We start from the raw sequence: 19,989 nt of genomic DNA on the forward strand, positions 1-19,989 counted from the left end.
CTCAGACGCTCTGCCCCTGCTCGGTTGTTACCTGTCTGTGCACTGCACCGCGGAGGAAAACCCTGCTGGGGCAGCGAGGTCCCCGTGGGAGGCCATGAGAGGCCTGGCACTGAGCCGCCGTGACCGCGCTCTCGTCTGGTGACGAAACGGTTAAACTTAAGCAGCGCCATCAGGGGGCGCACAGCCGCCGTTCGACAACGGAGAAGTTTGGGTCCTGCCGGACGCCGTCACCGAGTTCCTACTTCGGTGGCGCGCGGCCCGTTTCAAAGCGGGAGCCATGGCCGAGCAGGGCCTGGAGATGGCTTCCATGATCCCGGCGCTGCGGGAGCTGGCCAGGTAGGACGGACCCAGCCCCCGCCTCGTAGGATGGGGGGCCGTGCACGGCGCTGCGCTGGCGGAAGCGCGGCCGGCCTCGGCATCAGTGTGTGGCATGGGGCGGTGGAAAATTAAGTTCCTTCCTCACCGCTATGCAGGGTCTGCCGGGGCTGGGCCTGCGCCCTCCCCTCATCCTGGTCGCCATCTCCCGCTACCTGCCTGGGTTTCTTCCTCCCTCCCTCTCTCCTTCCTTCCCTCGCTTCTTTCCTCCCTCCTTCCTTCCCTTCTTCCCTCTCTCCCTCCTTCCTTCCCTCCTTCACGGGTGGTGCTGGTAGAACCTGATGGGAGAGGCATCTTGGAGTGTGCACCCGCGTCCTGGGGACTTCCGTTGTGTTTGTAGTGTGGTTTCAGCGAGAATTAAACTACCCTGAAAATGTTTGTCTTTGAAATTTTAATGGCAGCATGGCAGAAAACAAAGATTGCGGCTTTGTTTTCTAGTAGGCAGATAGTTGACACGGAGATGAAATGATATGTTGAAGACTTGACTTGGCAAGTGCTAGCAGCCATCTTAGTAACCTGAGTAGTTGCTGTTGACACCCCTTACCCAGTGTATTGGTAGCTAATCAGTTGAATAATTTTGGTTAGTTCCAAAGTAAAACGGATTCTTAATTTTATTATTTCCTGCACCAAAGCTGACTGTGGCTTGGTAATAGCATGTGGATAAATCCCTTATTCTGTCAGATGTGAATTTAGTATATATCAAACATAAGTGCCTAATAAAAGTAAGTGATCTTCAGCACTCCATAAAACTTCGTACATCAGAAGAATAAGGAGAAAGAGGAGCAAGCAATATGCTGGTCACTAAAACAAGAAATCAATTTGTGTTTCTTTTTGAAGACTTCTGGAAGAAAAACCAATTCAGTGTTTAACATTGTGTTGTTGAGATAAACTTCAAACAATTATTTTGTATTTTTAAATAGATAATGTCAAAATGTACTTTTAATTTTAGTGCTAGTCCAGAAGAATACAATACAGTTGTGCAGAAACCAAGACAAATACTCTGCCAGTTCATTGACAGAATTCTTACAGATGTAGATGTTGGTAAGTATTGCATCCCTATCTTTTAAAATTATTATCTGATTTATGCTTTTCCTGCCAAAAAAAGTGTTACAACTCTCATTTCAATAAATACTTTGTAGTTGAATGCAATGCCATTTATGATTTATTTTTTATAATCTTCACGATGAACTGTTTGCCTGTATAATGTGAAGTAACTTAAGAAAAAAAAAAGCAGGGGGGAAATGCGGTGCAGAGGTGTATGAATAGAAATGCTCACAACATTGAAAATCAGGAATGTCATGTAATGTGATTCTTCATTGAGTAATATAGCTTGCGGGTCTTAATACTCACAGGGTCTTTCAGAATTGAAATACTTTGATGTAAACAGCTTTATTTTTAATTTTAGAATTCTAACAAAGCCTTATTTTAGTATTCCTTAAATCATGTTAAGGTTCCAGTTATTGTACAGTACTTTGACAACATTTTGGTGACTATGAAATACATATACTACAAAGTTATCGTTTGTAGTTATCTGTACATTTGCATCAAGGAGAATCACAGTGAAGGTAACTTACTGTTTCCAAGGTATAATTTCATGTAGCTGTCTCAATAAGACTGAAATTTTGTCTAGTGAATAGATCATTTTAAGTATCATACCCCTGTTATTCTTGAGGTGATGCATTTGTTAATTCTCTTACAGTCTGGAAAGGGAAGACTAAAAATAAAAAGAGAAAGCCAATCTGCTTTAGATGCTGCTTTTGGATACATAGGTGTTGTATTTTATCATTACCGTGTAACTTTTCTGGTTAATTGCTATCTGAATCTGAGATAGTTTCCTTCTTGTGCTAATTAACTGTAGAATTTGTATAAATCTGATGTGACCAGATACCTGTTTCAATGGAGTTATACAGCAGCATTAGGTATGTTTAGTCTGATTTGGTAAGTTGAACTTGCCGTTGGAAAAACTTGTATTTCTTAGAGGTATAGAACAATTCTCAGAGTTTTTTCTACCGAGATAGTAAACCTAGGGAAAATTGTGTGATTGAAAACTAAAATGTTAACTCTTTGCTATTCTTCACTCAGTTGGTTATAATACTAACTTAATGTTAATGCATGTAGTGTTAATGGATAAGTTTTAAGCACAGTAATTTATATTTTTTTCCTTCATACAGTTTGGTGTCACGCAGAGGATTTACAATATACACAAAATCATTTTCGTGGACTGATAATTATACAAGTTTAATACTATATCATAGTATTTTATATAATAAATTTCTTCTTTCTCCTTAGGTGTGAACAAAATTTGTGAAGTTGATTTATTCCAATGCTAATTCAGAAATGTGTCTTTTTTTTTTTTTTTTAAGTTGCTTTGGAACTGATTAAGAAATCAGATTCACAGCCAAGTTCAGTAATGTTGCTTGATTTTATTCAACATATCATGAAATCTTCCCCGCTTATGTTTGTAAATGTGGATGGAAATCAGGAGGAAACTGAATGCAGTTGCATTGGTGAGTTTGAAAATGTTTATGTTGAAGCTTGATGTTTTCAGGATTTAAATTTTCTGACAATGGGTTCGTGCAAAAGAACAAAAATGGGAAAAAGGCAGATTCATATGTTCAGCATTGTGTATTTATAAGTAAGTGAATATTATGATAGACTTGCAGTATTGGGAATTGATTTACACTTGTGATAATGGCAATTTTTCAGGACAGAGTTTGACCTTATTCATTACCATTGCTTAGTGATATTACCTGGTTCATGTTGATGAGATATTCATTGCCTGAGGGTTCTTTTGACAGAAAATGTCTGGAGCTGCTCAGTGTAAAAAGTCTGTTGTTTCCCCCCACAGACACCCCCTCCCCCTTATCTCTTTTTCAACAAGACCTGCTGAAGAAATGTCCTAGTGAAGACTTCTTGTGTACTAAGCCTACATGCATTTATCTCAAGGATTTTTCTTTTGTTTTACTGATGGGCACCCTGCCCTCAGGGAGGTACTTGTAATAAGAGGTTTTGGTTTTTATCTTAATAATTTCCTGTTCGCTGTTTCTATTTTATTGTCCTAGAATTTAGTAACTGGATCATAACAAGGCTTCTCCGAATTGCTGCAAGTCCAAACTGCAACACGTTGCACAAGAACATCTGTGATGTCATTTGCTCTTTACTTTTTCTGTTTAAAATGAAGGATTGCTCCATTTTTGAAGTACTAACAAAAGACTTTCTACAGCTTTTCCAAGACTTAATCTTCCTGCACGAAAGAGATGCTCAAAAGCACCTCTGGGGAGATGGACTGGTCTGGCCAGTGACTATAAAGAGATTTTCAAGCAATACAAGTGACAATGTGGGATATTTAAGATTGGCACCATTACAGCTGATGAGTATGCCCAATGTAGAATGTTTGGAAATTATATTAATGTCTGTTCTGACAGATATTGTTGCAGATGTGTTTTTTGTAAGACAAGATATTATTCTCTGGGGGATAGGCTGCTCGCTCTTGGAGTATGGCAGCCTAAAAGTTAAAGCTTTGGCGGTGAAGTTTTTGGTAAAATTAATTCATTTAGGAGGACCTCCAGAACAGCTGGCCAGTGTTTTCTTCACAGTCTTTTTTGGAATTCTACAGTCAACACTTGAAATGGATACTAAAGAATCAGAACTCTTTGGAGAACCACTCTTGCTGTTGGTGAGGACATTGTTGCCTTTTGAAGCAGATTCTTACAAAAATATTGAACCTGTCTACTTGAATATGCTACTAGAGAAACTCCGTGCATTATTTGAAGGTGATGTGTTTAGGTGTCTTCAGTCTGAAAAACTGAAAGCTGCTTTCTGCCATATACTGCAATATTTTCTGGAGTTTGTTCCAACTGGCTATGAATCTGCCTTACAAGTAAGAAAAGTCCACATCAGTACCATATGTGGAATTTTTGTGAATGTGCTTGGAACTCAGGAAGAACAAGAGGTAGGTTAATTTTAAAAACTGTATTTAACACGTGAATAGATAGGGCACAAAAACTTATATCTGCACAAAGAAGAAAATCTAGGAAATACTATTTTTAGTTGCACAATTAGATTGATGCTTGCTGTTTCACATATTTGTTTAGGTCAGACTTCTTTAGTTGGATGTAGCTGGACCCTGTGTTTTTCAGATGTATTAAACTATTGAGAACCTATGCAGGCACAAGACTCTGTAATCATAGTATAAAATGGGGGTAAGGCATAGAGTACACTCAACAGGGCATCTTTACAAGTAATTTCCTTTCATCTGAGCTGCTCTTACTTTCTAACCATATGCTTTTAGTCATATTTGTTGGGGACAGGCAGACAGAAAGGTTTGAATTAAAATAATGAGGTGCCGATGTGCTGAGTGTCCCCTCTACCCTGTACACCCACGTGCATGTTATATCTGCTGTCTGTTAAACTTGGTGTGCCTGTCTTGATGGCTTTGGTAGCCAGGTATTATGACAAGAACTGGGAAACAGCTGTACAAGCTGCATTCTTTCTGGTAGGGACACAGGAAACTTCATTGCTTATGCGAGATTTCATCTTTTAATTAAGATCTTTGAACATAAAGGTTTTTAAGAACTTTGTTACCATAATATTTTGAAATTTTGTGTCTTAAGTCAGAAACAGTAATACAATGTCTTTGGGAAGTAAGGCATAGCTTACATCATGGTACCTCTGTTGTTCGTCCATTCCAGTATCTGGTGAGTCCACTTTATACAGCATTAAAAACAGAAACAGAAGAAATCTTTCAGGAGCTTCATCAGAACCAGCTAGATACTTCTGATACTGATGGGTGGAGCAGCAGCAGTGATGAAGTTCCAGAGAAAAGACGACGACTAAGCCTACCAGCAAAGCATCCAAAGAAATCACCTACACCAGTAACGTATGACACTTACTCAATAACTATTTTTATAGTAATTTGGCTAGTGAGTAATAACAAATGATAACTTTTTTTTGAGGAAGTTTCTTTGTAACAGCCACATTGAAAGATCTTCTGGGAAAAGATCTAAATGATATTTTGAAGGATCAGAATCTACAGATGATTTTTAAGCCAGTCTTTAGTTAGAGACTGTATTTTTCATATGTTCAATGCAAATTATTTTCATTTTTACACGCTGGAAACAGAAAAGCTGAGAGAATACATGCAGAATGACAGAATTATATATGTGGCTATGCTGTTGCACTGGACGTGCTTAATGCAGGGATCCCTGTAATTCTGCGGCTAGCGGCTAGCTGCTCTGTGCATAGTTCATTGTTAAGTTAGGTTGTCCTCAGATGAACAAAGCCAGTTCTCTCAGCCTCTGCTTGTGTTGTTCTTCAGCTCCCTGATTATCTTGGACTTGTTCCAGCATGTTAATCTCTTTCTTGTATTTGGGAACTCAAAACTGTCTCCAGCATGCTGTAGTCCAGGTATGGACTCATAAGTGTGAAGACATTGATCAGCTTTCACTCTTGATACCATAGCCCAGTATGTAGTTGACCTTCTTTGCAACAAGGTCACAATGCTCTTATGTTCAACTTTTCCACAAGTCCGCTGGGTCATTTTTTCCAAAGCTGCTTGCTAGCCAGTCAGCCCTCAGCCTGTTCTGTTGCACAGGGATTTTTGTACCAGTTGCAGGGCTTTTCATATGTCTTTGTTGACCTTCGTGAGGTTCTTGTCAGCCTAGTTTTCCATCCAGTCGAGGTCCTCCAAATAAGCAGCTGTCCTCTTATACACAGAGCTACCTGTCTCATTGTAGAAAGGAATCAAGTTAGTCTGGCATGATTTGCCTTTGGTGAATATGCTGGCTGTTCCCAGTCACCTTCTTGTCTGTTATGTGGCTAGAAATGAGTTCAAGGAAGGCTTCTTTTCCATAACCCTCCCAGGGACTGAGGTTAGGCTGGCAGAGCTATAGTTTCTTGGATCCTCCTTTTTGCCTTTCTTGAAGATGGGTGTAGCTTTTGCCTCTTTATAGTCATCTGGAATGACCCTGGTCACCATGACCTTCCAAAGATTGTATAGTTATACCCTTATAACCTTTCAGATAAGTCTGATTTGCGTCATACTTAACTTCAGAGTTAGTATCTTGTTCTCCCAAAGAGCACATTTAACCTAAAGCTTCATACAGTATTCTCCTAATCCTGCATCCAACATGGATTAGCTGTTTTTGCTGTGATGATTTATCTTTCTGAAAATAAAAAGTTAAGACTTGAAAAATAATTAATATGGTCAAATTACAGATTTAGTCGTGTAAACATGAAACTGAAGAGCACGCTATGGAATGCCATCACAAAGAAAGCTGCATCCTTGATGTTTATCCTTGAGAAAGACATTCCGACAGTGGATATTCTTCAGACTCTAGAAGGGATCACTGTAATTCTGCGGCTAGCTGCTCTGTGCATAGTTCATTGTTCTCCCCCAACAAATTATACCAGGTAAAGGTGAAACCGTGAGACCAATAGTTTCTTGTAACTGTTCCTGTGATTTGTGTAGATTACTTTAATGATTGGACAAGTATTAGATAAGTCCTATATGTTTTGAAGAGGTACATTTTCACAGTAACGTTGCTTACAAGCAATGCAATGTTAAAAGTTTATAGTCTGTTGCATTGATCATATTTTTTTTATTTTAACAGTATGGATCATAAAGTAACTCACCTGTGTAACTCTGACACATGTAAGAATACTGTGAGCTCCTCAGATTCGGTGGTGGATATACAGTTTGCATGGATTTCCTCTGATTTTATCACAAGTGTAGTGAAAGTCTGCAGAAACCTGTTAGAGGCTGCTACACAGATTGTTAACCTAGAAAAAGTGATTGACAGAACAGTGAAAATCTTTGATGCTTTGCTGTACGCACAAGGTGAGAAATCCTTTAATCTAGCATGTCTTTTATTGGATTTGTAAATTAGGAATGCATCTGACAAAGTCGATTTGTTGTGGTAGAAGTACGGAAATTATACATCTTGTGCTAGAACTCCCTATTCCTGTCTAGAGAGCTTCCTTTGCCTTCCTTTTTGAGCCTGATTTACGAGTCTGTACTTCTATTGTGTTTTATCTGAGCAAGAGACTACACAGGGATAGTGAATATGCATAAGAAGAAACAAACCGTTAGCAGTTTCCTTTTAAAAACACAGAGGCAGCATGCCTTACTATCTCTGTTTCACTCAAAGATTTCAAAGCTTCTGACTAGCTTCAGCAAATGTGGCATGCACGAAGTGTACCAAAAATATTGAAGTACTTGCATGTTTTTTTAGAAGTAGCTAGTAGGATGGAGGACGAACTCTACTAAGACTAAAGTGTTATAAGTTCAGCTTGCTAGCCATCCCAAAGTCCACCTGAGAGTCTTCATGTAAGACTACATAATTTATTACTCTATGCCTAAAATGTAGGGTATCAACATACGTGGGAATAGTGATACTGATCTTTGCTAGAAGAAAACAACATTTTTGTGGCAAATTAATATGCATCTGTTTTATAAGCTACACAGAGATGTAAAAGTATCAGGTTTTTTGTTGTTTTGGTTTCCACCCCCCAGGGAAAATTCCACTGACTGATAAGATTCTTGATAACTTATGTGGGTTGCTATCTCTGCCCTGGATTTACAGCCATCCTGATGATTCTTCTTTTAAGCTATCTGCTTTTGGGTTTGATCCTCTAGTTTTGAGTCAAAAAACTGCACAGAGTTTCTGTAAGTATGTTAAAATATATAAAACCTAATATCTCTAGAATGATTTTTCTAAAGTAAAATTATTTTCTTTTCACTCTTATGATGATTGATTATATTCAAAGTTTAAATCAAGTAATTATCTGCTTTATTTTGTCTTTTCTCTTTAGCACCCCAAACTCAGTCACACTGTGTGTTTCTTCTGTCTCTGTTCCCAAGAAACATTCGTTTGGATTGGAGAAAATCCATTTACCATTGGGCATTGCAAAGTCCCCATGAAGTAATTCGGGCTACTTGTGTTAAAGCATTCTCTCTCCTGCTTCATCCACCAAGTGTGCAGTCCTGCAGTATGATTCCCAAAGTTCTTTTGTATGTATTAATGCTGCTTTTCTGCTTTCATGCAAGAAGAAAAATGGACAAATAAGGAATGTCTCATAGGCACCAAAATAAATATTTATTTGTATTTCATCCAGGATTTGCTAGATCTCAATTTCAGAAATCCTAAGATACCAAGAGGATAGGTGCAAGTGATGATTTCTGTATGATAGTGTTCACTTACCATATCAGTATACAAGTTATTTCAGTAGCTGAAGACCCCATTTCTAATGAATAAATTTAAACTAAGGAGGGGAAAGGAGGTATCTTTGTCAGTTAAATACATGTGATATTTGTACACATGTCTCTTAAAATCTTTCCCATTTCTCTGCCCTTTGAATATATGCCTCAGTGTCTCCTGTCCTATCGTGTGTGGTCTTCAGTTTCTCTGTAACATGCCAGACTCACCATGCCCAGTGCTACTTCAAACATCTAATACAACTTGAGGATAATCTGAAAAGGAAAAAGATAATTTAGTGTCCTTAAATTGTCCTAATGGTACTTTCAGTATTGTTATAGAACTCAGACAATGTGGAAATACAAATTTATAGGTAAATGATCAATTTAAATGGTTTCATTTTTGTTTCCGTTTCAGAAATCAAATCCAAGATGAGTCTGAGCTAGTCAAGGAGGCTTGTGCTGCTATAGTTGGAAAATTATCTTGCTGTCTTTCCGGTACATTCTGTGTACGGCCTTCCTTAGCAGATTCTGCTATTAAGCATGTTACTTATGATATTTTATGTAGCAGCCTTACTGTGACTTCTGCTCATGAAAAAACTTGTTCTGTACAAGCCTGTGTTTTCAAGCCATTTCTTACTCTTCTTGAGAACAAAGTATCCAGTTCAGTAAAGCTAGGTATGTGACTTTATTAACATTTTTCACTTCTGTATGAGGTACTACGTCACTACTTGTGTACCTTTCCCCATTCCTTTTTTCCCCATATTGCTTTTTTATAGCTATAATGGTGCTTGAAATGTTGTATTTCAGTTGATATCACTGCTAAGGTTTGATGTTGTCGTTGATATTCTTCTAAATTAGCTTGGCTTAATTTTGGTCTATGGCTATATCTGGAAATGTAATACTTGACAAAAATCTGAATTTTAAATAGCTTTTCTGGCTTGACAGGATTTACTCTTTTGAGGAAAAAACATAGTGAGCTTTATGGCTTACTTGCATCTTTTTTGTGTGTACTTCAAAAGGTTCTTAAAAAGCATTACAAATATATTTTCCTTTCCTCCTCCAACCCATGCCACTCAGCATTTATAGAAAATATACCTCATCTTTGCAAACATCTGGATTTTAACACTGATGAGTCCAGTATGAAGATTCTTGTTGGGTCTTTATTAAATCTGATGGAAGATCCAGACAAAGATGTAAGAGTGGCTTTCAGTGACTGCATAAAGAACATACTAGAATCCTTAGACACTGAAGAAGGATTCATAAAAGAGGTGAATTAATACTTAATTTTAATTGTTTTTCCTAACTTGCTATGGTTTTTGTTTCACTGATGTCAAATGCTCTTAAATTATTCTTTTTGTTTTGTTTTGATGTGTTTCAGCTGTTTGTTTCAAGAATGAAAGAAGCCTATACAAATGCAAAAATATCAAGAAATAATGAGCTTAAAGATACCTTGATTCTCACAACAGGCGATATTGGAAGGTATTTTTGATAGTATCTTGGAAATTGCAAAGTAGTGTCAGTTTGTGATACAAAGTAACTTTTTGTTCAAGGGTAATTGAAAGATTAAATTACTTAGTCTGGACAAAGGCTGACCTTGAAACACTTTGCAACTGTACTAAGCTGTTGATTCATATGGAATATTCCTCATCTTCTGTCCTGCCATAGGAAGTACGGACAACTTATGCAAATACAATGATGAGTTATTTTGCATTATGGTAATTGTTATTCTTAGGTAACTTTATTAATGTAACAATTCTTTTTTCTTTTGATTCTTTTTCTTCTGCTTGCTTTGTAAGGGCATCAAAAGGAGATTTGGTACCATTTGCCCTCTTGCATTTGTTGCACTGTTTGTTGTCCAAGTCAGCTTCTGTGGCTGGAGCAGCATACACAGAAATCCGATCCCTGGCGGCAGCCAAGTCTATAAAACTGCAAGCTTTTTTCAGTCAGTACAAGAAGCCTATCTGTCAGGTAAAAAGAATAGACACACATATGCTTAGGTTCTTTTTGTGTATTTTGGAAATGGTATTAACTGTTTTACAAGGTGAAATCTCATAGGGCAATAAAGAGGTAATTTGAAAAACAAAACACACCCATACAAACGTTCAAAAAGGGATGGGGAATCTTTGACTTTGTCATGGGCCTCTCCCCTCAGCAGTATTACCTTTTTTTGTTTTTTTTAATTCTCTAGATGTTGTCATGCTGAAATAAAGGAACTATGTAGTTTCTTGCATGATGTAGTACCATTGTCACAAGAGGCCATGATTTAAAATTGGAATTGAAGTCAATGTTTTACAGGCATAATACTGAAATGATTGGTTTACCTATTACCTAAATTGTTTTAGCCATTACGTAAAGACAAAAGTTTTGTTTAAAATAAAATTCTTAAAAGCAGAGTTCCATAAATTTTAATATTTTTAATAATGCAATGTCTGAATCCAAGGTTGCAAAATTAAATGCAATTATTAAGTGAATGATAATTCAGTGCTATCACAAAGTAATAAACATAGATTGATATGCAGTAAATGAGAAAGAAAAACAGGCGTATAGAAAAAGGAGCGAAACTCTTGTGTTTATTTTTAGAAAGTTAAAAAGGGGACAATAATACCAACTATATATTCTTCATGCTTAGTTTCTAGTGGAATCCCTGCACTCCAATCAGATGGCAGTACTGAGTGCTCCATGCCAGGGTAATGAGCTACAGAAGCAAACAGCTGCTCACCAAAGAGAAATGGCTCTGGACATGTTATCTGAGATTGCGAATGTATTTGATTTTCCAGATCTAAATCGCTTTCTCTCAGTAAGTTGGTCAGTCTTTTTACTTCTTGGGTGTTTTTTTGGTTTTTTGTTTGTTTGTTTGTGTATGTGTGCTTGTGGATTTCTATTTCAGTGAACAATGTCACAGATCTGAATTTTTTTTCTGTAGCTGCTGTTGTTTGTTATAATATATAATACTTGGGGATTGCTGCAACTGGGTGCTCAAATACAAAGGGACGTTTTAGCAAGGAGTTACAGTGATGGCTACAGTACTATTCCAAGTATGACAGGTGATGAACTATGTAAGGTCTAGAGTATTCATTGAGTGTATCTACTTTAATGATTTAGTGCAGTTGGAGGGATTCTTTGTAAGGCGTGATTTTTGCATGGTGTCTGCTTTCTTGTTTCAAATGAAGAAAGCTATTGTTCTGTGGCTAGATCTCATCTTAATCTGGTTAGATATGTTTTATTTGAAGCCTAAGTAGCTTCATACTCGTATTTTGCTTGTTGGCAGATGGAGGATGCACAACCATTAAGTAAGCAATGTTCTAGCTGACTGCTAGGTTGGGGGACTGTTATTGTGTGTGGGTGTGTTGGGTTTTTTTGTTGTGTCTTCGAGTGTTTGGGTTTTTTGTGTGGGGTGTTTTTTTTTCTTTTTTCTTTTAAGATTTCTTTTTGTGGAGAATCTGGATGGACACAAAAAATACTAGCTCACTTCTTGTTTGCGTGTTTCTCAGTATTGATTAGATGAAGCACGTCCTTAAGTAATTTTCATTTTATCTGTGTTTTTACTAAATATTTCCATCTCATTAAAATTCTTTATTCATACCTGTGGTCATCATATGACAAGAGATGTATATTGTTGTACTGACACAAATGGAACAAAGATGAACTCTGGGGTTTTGGAGGGGCTTTTTTTGTTTGTTTTTTTCTATTAAGTGTTGTTGTTAATTTTCCAGCGGACCTTACAAGTTTTGCTTCCTGACCTTGCAGCCAAGGCTAGTCCTGCAGCCTCCACGCTTATTCGAACCATAGCAAAACAGCTGAATGTAAACCGAAGAGAGATTTTAATCAATAACTTCAAATACATCTTCTCTCATTTGGTTTGTTCCTGCTCCAAGGATGAGCTTGAGCGGGCACTTCATTACCTCAAGGTAAATTTGCATTTGCATACATGCAGATTAGGAGCTACAATTAATGAGTAGTGAGCTTTGTGCTTTATTTAAGTTAAGGTCTTGCAAAGCATAGGTGGGGAAACTGTACATGCAGATGTTTTGTTCTTGTTGTTACTTACAATCTGTTCTGTTCGTTCTGAGGAGCTGTTATATTTTGTGAACTTAAACTCTAAAAACATGGTTTATCTAGCAGTGAGCTGATTTGAAGTTTTTTCTTTGATGGTAAATCAACCAGAGTCCAATGCCTCCTGAGTCTGTGTGCTAGTTTCATTGTGATGCAGTGAAGACTTGGTTTCTGTTTGCTATTTGATTATAGAATGAGACCGAGATAGAACTGGGCAGCTTGTTGAGACAGGACTACCAGGGACTGCATAATGAATTACTGCTGCGTATAGGAGAACACTATCAACAAGTCTTCAATGGTTTGTCTATATTGGCTTCATTTGCATCTCATGATGATCCCTATCAGGGACCTAGAGAAATAACATCACCTGAACAAATGGTAAGGATGTCAAAATATTCATGTTCAGTTTTGTTCAATAATTTTTTTTCCTTCAATCTGAGAGTGAAGACAATTTGACATTCTCTGAACATTATTTGAGGCAAAAGAGGAAAAGATGGCATTTCGTATTAAGTGTTCATGTAGTAGGGAGATACATACTTAGTATGTATAAAAAAAAAAACCCCAAAACTCCAAACAACCCCCCCCAGCACACAAACACAAAATCCTACCAAAACAAAAAACCCTACAGTCTAATGGGAATGGCTTTCATTAACACTGATATCTCTTAAGGAACAATATAAGTATTTGGGATTCTTCTCATTTGTCTTTCTGAATTAGCATCTCATACTTGCTTTTTAATTTCTTAAGCTTAGGAATGTGTTAATAGTAAGATTATTGGTGTTTTTTACTGTTGGTTTTTTTTTCTTCCCCCCTGCCACAGGCTGATTATCTGCAACCTAAATTGCTTGGCATCTTGGCTTTTTTTAACATGCAGTTACTGAGTTCCAGTGTTGGCATTGAGGATAAAAAAATGGTGCGTAAACTTAATTTTGAGTATTAAAAGACAGATAAGCAAGGGCTACTTTAATATTCCAGGCTTAATTAGGTGATCGTGCAACTGTCACCGAAGTTTTAAAGGTTGCCACACGATTCTTGAAAACTGATGGTCTCACTGTGGGTAGGACCTCTGTGTAAGCTCAAAAGTTTTTTTTTGTTTTATTTCTTTTAATGGTACATATTTTAGTCAGACATGGTATATGTTACAAGTCACTCAACTAGTAATTATAGAGGAGGAATCCAAGTGTATGTTTTCTATGTGTGAAAGAAGTAAAGGGAAGGATGACGGAACATAGGAGGAAATTGGAGTTACTGCAGGGAACAGGGTTATAAGGGCACCAAACGGCAAAGCTAAAGAAAATAAGATGCAAATCCAAGAGAAACTGTGCTTTATTGTTTTTGCTTCTCACAGAACAGCTCCTTTCAGCTTTACAGTAGAGAAATTAGAGCTCACACCTTGAGACAAAGTCTGAAAATTTTGCTCTGCTGAGGCAGTGCTTCTTACCACAAGACAGGGCTTTCAGCCGCCTCACAGAAGTAGTGCAGATGATTTCTGTAGGGAATTTTTCAGTGCTAGAATGTGTATAACCTTTACACTGATGGACTGCATTTTCTCTGGTGTTCTTTCAAGCTTTTTGTTTCTCAGATACTCATGTTGAGATGCTTTCATTTTCATAGACCCATATCTTCATGCTTTCTGAATTTCTTCATTCGTATAGTATTTCTGCTGCTGCACCTGCTATTGTTTTTATATTGTCTTGGTCTGTTTTTTGTTATTGGTGATTTTCCCCTTCCATGACCTTTCCTCAGGCTCAAGTTTTCTTCCTGAGCTACTGATCTGTCATGCTGGACATTGTACTACCTTGTTTGGTACACTGTTACTGTGATTGAAATACCTCCTGCTTTTTCTGTATCTCAGTATTTCTCTCCTGTCTTTCATCAGCCCCATTGACAAGTGAGCTATTACCTGTCCCCTGAAGCTTACCAGTCACTTCTGCCAGAAGTTGTATGTCAATTCTGTTGTTGGTATTTTGTTGTTTGGCTTTTTTTAAATACAATTTTTTTTTGTTTTCTCTGTATTTTCAAAACCTGCTCTTTTCAACTTCTAAAACATTGGACATATAGTCAATCACATCTTATAACAGAGTTCTATGACCATGAACTCCTCTGATGTCCACAGTTCTTCCTTCATCAATCTGTCAACAGCTTAAATGACTTTTTTGTTACAATCCTGTCATTACAGACCCCCTTTCATTCTCTTCTCTTCTAACCCCCAAATTCTTTATTGAAACTGAATTTGTCTTATAGGGCATAGTTTCTTAAGCCAGGGTACCCTGGTTTTATTAGAAAATATGGCTTGTATATGTTTTAATACACTAAAATGACTTTTCTGTATGTCTAGGCTTTAAACAGTCTTATGTCTTTAATGAAGCTCATGGGTCCCAAACACATCAGTTCAGTAAGAGTGAAAATGATGACTACATTGAGAACAGCTCTACGATACAAGGATGACTTTCCAGAACTGTGTTGCAGGTGAACTGATACTGTATCCAAACAGTGACATACCTGCCATTTCTGTCCTTGAATACACTGTTTTGTTCTAGACAATAATCTAAACCATAGAGCTGAAATAACTTAAAATGCTTCTCATGACGCACCTAAAATGTCTTTATAGAGAGAAGAATCACTGTTTGCTATTGTTTTGTTTTCTTTTCTTGTTTAGAGCCTGGGATCGTTTTGTTCGAAGTCTGGACCATTCATACCTTGGCTCCTTGCTTAGTCACGTGATAGTAGCATTATTGCCCCTTATACATATCCAACCAAAGGAAACTACAGCAGTATTTTACTTTCTCATCGTTGAGAACAGGTACCGTACAAAGTATTTTCAGTTATATGGATTAAATCCTGTAATAGGAATGGGAATAACCCTAAATTAAAGTTGTTCAGCACTAAGATGAGAAAACTTGTTTCTCTGCAAAATAGTATATTATTCTGTTAAATTCCCACTTTTCTATACTGCAATGAGATTTTAAAATTTTACAAGTGATAGCCTCATCTGAACAGGTGTTTTTATATTGTCCTTATAAAAATATATGATGCCCTGGCCAAGTTACAGCCCATTCAAACACTTATCCCTGCCAGATTTTCTGATTCCATACCAGCAGAAAAAAATGTGGAGAATGATTTTCCTCTGCAGAGCAGACAGAATAACAACGATTGCTACCATTTTTTTTAAGCTAGAGAGAAGTTTACACAGTTGGAAATAGGGAGGAAATGAGTTCTTTATTTCTTTCAATAATTAGGTTTAGAATTATGAAGTGCACAGAATTTAATGTTGAGTAAGATTTCATATATCCTTTTCACAAGTGGCCACACTAACTGAAAATAATATCAGAGTGTAATAAAAAGACTTAAATTTCTGTGACTTAACCTTTTTGAAGATGTGTGGAGTCTTAATTCTTTTTCATCTTATGTTTTGTAGCTTAAAATTATTAATTTTTTTATGGAATGGCCATAGATTATATCATGATTGCTTTCGTTGGGTGTTCATTTTTCTTGCACTGCATCATACCAACAGTATTCAAAATTAAAGGTTACAATAGGAATAATAAGGCTCTTGTAGAAGCCCGTAGTAGCAAAATTGAGACACGTTCCTTAACTTTTTTTTTTTTTTTTTTTGGTTGTGTGTTTTCTTTTCTTATGAGGAAAACTGGAACAGGATTCACATCAAATGGGATTATTCTCATTCTTTGGCCAGTGTCCAAAATCAGGAGAGCCACTCCTGATAGAGATGAATGGCACCTTTGAAAGCTTTGGAAAGAACTGTCTTTAAGAGAGAAAGTAATTTAAAGTATAGAGGAGAAATACCTGTGGCTTAGTTGAGTAACAAGAGAAACAAGTTGTTTAGTATGTATACTTGATTAGATAAAAAATTCATGGAATTTACTTTTTTCTGCTTTTCAAGTCGCTGTTCTTGTAGGCATTACATTTCAATGCTTTCTTTTGATGGATTTTTAAGATTTTTTTCCTGATCCAACTGATGTTTGCTACGTTCTTTGCAATATTTTTTTTTTTAACTATTAGGGATGCAGTACGAGACTTTTTACATGAAATATATTTTCTGCCTGACCTTCCAGAACTAAAAGAAATTCAGGTCGTCCTTCAGGAATACAGAAAGGTACAGCTTCTTTTATTTCATCAAAAGAATTAATGACAAATGAGGAGAACTCGTAAGGTTTATTGTTAAGCAGAAATAGTATTTATCTGCCTACAAAACAGAATAGAATTTGTGTATCGCAGGAATACTGTGAAGCATGTTCTGATTCTTCTTTAGGAGTGAAATGTGCTCACCTTTAACATGCCTGTTTCTGTAGTGTCTCCTGAACACTGACTTTTCATCTTTTTGAGATTAAAGAGATTATAAGTTTAAAAGTCAGCAGTATTAGCTATGGCAATGAATGTGTTACAAGGGAAGCTACTCTTAATTTGATCCCTCTTCCATATTCTCTTTAAAGGTAACAAATTTTTGTCTATTGTTAGGAGTACTCTATGGTCCGTTTCTTTTGCTTGCCCCCAGAATGGTTAGGTAATAGATGGGAAGTAGCAATTATTTAGTGGGAATGTGGTAACAAAGGTAAAAATTAAGTTGATTTTAGATAATGAGGTGCTTAAAGCAAAGCATTTTCTTCTGATTTAATAATTTTTTTTTATTTACACCATCATTATATTTACACAAAAAATGTAAATATAGCACCTTTTTGAGGAAAATATTTTAAAAAATTAGTCAGGGAGGCAGTGGTATATGGATATAGGTGAGGGTGTAAGCAGAAAAGTAGTTGTTTGCATGTGTTCTCACTTGTATTCTTTGTGATGCTGCTTAACTGTGTTCCTGTTATACTTGAACTTCCTATGTCATGTCTTGTTAAGGAATCCTCCAAAAGCACTGACTTGCAGACAACGCTGCAGCTGTCTATGAGAGCTATTCAGCATGAAAATGTGGATGTTCGTATTCATGCACTTACCAGCCTGAAAGAAACATTATATAGAAATCAGGTATAGGAAATCTCTTTTAGTAGAATTAAAAATAAATCAGAGTAGCATGTGGACCAACAATGTAAAACTCCTTACTGCTACTGGGTGTTCACATGAACTGTGTTATTCTCCTCAATTTATTAAGCTAGCCGTTTCTTACTATAATGGGGAGAAAGGATTCTTTTCCATCAGGTCTTCTTCTAAGGGGACTTTCAAATCCTCCAAATTTCTGTGATGCTGATTCAGCAAGGCTAGTGGTATATTTCTTATCTTTTTTCAACTGTGAGGAAAGATAATATCTAAGAAGTCCATTTCAGCAATCTATTGTGTGGGCTTGTTCTCTGTTAGAACATGTATGGCTTTTGCATCAGGAAACTAATACATTAAAGCCAGCATTTTTTGTGTGTGAATGTAATATCTGAAAGCATTCAGAGGTGTGTGACCACCTCACACCTTTGATTTTTTTTTTTCTCTTCCTTCTTTGCATTTCACCCTCAAAAATTTGAATCCATTGATCATATTCAAATAAATTTTATAGCCATATATAAGTTGAAGATACTGCTTTACAAATCTGTGTGGTTATTAGCCCAAAGGGGTGTATGTGACCTATTAAAAAAAAAAAAAATCTGTCCCCCTAGTAGCTATAAGATTGTGGGGCACTCTTCAGTCAGAAATTAAAAAAAAATCCTAACTAAAAGAACAAACAATCATTGTGTATATTCCTGGCCAATCTCTAATTCTTGCTGCTCAGGTCAGCAAAATCTTGCCAAGCCTTGCTTAGTTAGAAGTCTAGTAAATAATTGAGGCAAATCAAACTTAATTAGTTCTACAGCTTGTGGAACTATTTGCTCTGTTATGTTGGCTGTGGTTTCAGTCTTCATTAAACATAACAATGGCAAATAGCTTCACATTATGAAGAGAAATTTTTTTCTGTATTTGGACTAAATGTGGAACTGGGGAGTAAAAGCTGGGCCAAAATGAAGAAAGGACATCCAATTAAAATTATGGGCATTGATTAAAGGACTTGAAACCCTGGGCTTTGTAAGACTGAGAGTGATGAAACAGCCAACAAATGGGAAGTAATAAAGATATGAATGTCAGCAAACCCAGAAGGTATGACAACAGCTGCATGAAAGAAATTGCGAGGAAGTATCAGAACGCATGAAGAAAAGGGACAGATAAGTGAAAAAGATAATGCAGAACAGAGGTTCTTGGTAAATCAAGAGAAAAAACATAGTAGAGAGGTGTATGATAATGAAATACAATATTGGCCATGACAGCACTATTAATTGAGGCCCAAATTCCTCATTCTTGCTAATTTGTTTTAGCCTTTGTAGGGGAACACGCAATTTAGGGCAATTGGGCTATAATTACGAAATGACAGTATTTGAATCACTAACCTAAAGTCATGGGTAAATGAAATACAAAGTGAGTTACAGATGGAAAATTTGTGAGATTATTTACCATAAACATGATTGTAGGATAACTCATCTTTATTTTGCAACTTCCTAGGAAAAACTGATAAAGTATGTGACAGACAGTGAAACTGTGGAGCCAGTCATCTCCCAGTTGGTAACTGTACTTCTAATTGGCTGCCAGGATGCAAATTGTCAAGCCCGACTACTTTGTGGAGAATGTTTAGGTGAACTGGGAGCCATAGATCCCGGCAGGCTCGATTTTTCAACAAGTGAAACTCAAGGAAAACATTTTACATTTGTGGTAAGAAGTGTTGCTGTAGTGTTTTGTTTAGCATTAAAGGTTTTTTAAAAGTACTTGGGAGTAGGGAACCTCTTATCTTTAGACTCTTTGAAAAATCTATACCCGCTTTCTCAGCTTCAAAGGGATTATTTAGAGTTAAAGATACAACTATTACTCTGTTCTAATAAAACTGGTGTTCTGTTTGTGAATGAGGCTGGTGTGGAGGATCCAAATTTTGCCTATGGATTATTAATGGAACTGACCAGAGCATTCCTTGCTTATGCTGATAATGTTCGTGCTCAGGATTCTGCAGCATATGCAATTCAGGTAAGATATGTGGTTAGACCCTATTTTTTTTTTTCTTCACAAATTATTTCCTATCACACTCAACTTACAATTATGCAATATAAATGTACATTTTGAAGTACATGTTAAGTATGTGAAACTTCATCCTATCCAGCTTTAAATTACAAGGTAAAACGTTATTTGGGGTAGTGATTTTTTTATTTTTCAAACTCCTCAGTGCTCACTTAGAATTCTGGGGAGTTGTTAAATGAAAGAAGATTTGTTTGGTTTTGTGTCACTATATTTTAGGAGTGATTTGAGGTTTCAGAGATGACTAACAGTCCATACATAATGATTCAAGACGTAATCCTGAGACTGATTTAGAAATGGTGCAGGTTCATAGGCAGGGATGG

General features: G+C 36.8%; 1 protein-coding gene across 1 annotated transcript in view; it reads left to right on the forward strand.

Moving 5' to 3' along the window:
* Window positions 1-277: 277 nt before the first annotated feature.
* Window positions 278-19,989, forward strand: part of ATR (ATR serine/threonine kinase) — a 41,554-nt gene continuing 21,842 nt past the window's right edge. Inside the window, 23 exon segments of the mRNA XM_010291432.1 lie at window positions 278-336; window positions 1,325-1,416; window positions 2,739-2,882; window positions 3,438-4,327; window positions 5,067-5,254; window positions 6,592-6,792; window positions 6,987-7,213; window positions 7,889-8,041; window positions 8,188-8,386; window positions 8,988-9,247; window positions 9,650-9,840; window positions 9,951-10,051; window positions 10,369-10,540; window positions 11,202-11,369; window positions 12,286-12,480; window positions 12,818-13,003; window positions 13,446-13,538; window positions 14,964-15,094; window positions 15,285-15,428; window positions 16,646-16,739; window positions 17,489-17,614; window positions 19,106-19,312; window positions 19,505-19,618. Of these exon segments, the coding sequence (XP_010289734.1) occupies window positions 278-336; window positions 1,325-1,416; window positions 2,739-2,882; window positions 3,438-4,327; window positions 5,067-5,254; window positions 6,592-6,792; window positions 6,987-7,213; window positions 7,889-8,041; window positions 8,188-8,386; window positions 8,988-9,247; window positions 9,650-9,840; window positions 9,951-10,051; window positions 10,369-10,540; window positions 11,202-11,369; window positions 12,286-12,480; window positions 12,818-13,003; window positions 13,446-13,538; window positions 14,964-15,094; window positions 15,285-15,428; window positions 16,646-16,739; window positions 17,489-17,614; window positions 19,106-19,312; window positions 19,505-19,618 (4,335 nt within the window).

The sequence above is a fragment of the Phaethon lepturus genome, unplaced genomic scaffold (assembly GCF_000687285.1).
Source record: "Phaethon lepturus isolate BGI_N335 unplaced genomic scaffold, ASM68728v1 scaffold32157, whole genome shotgun sequence".
NCBI lineage: Eukaryota > Metazoa > Chordata > Aves > Phaethontiformes > Phaethontidae > Phaethon > Phaethon lepturus.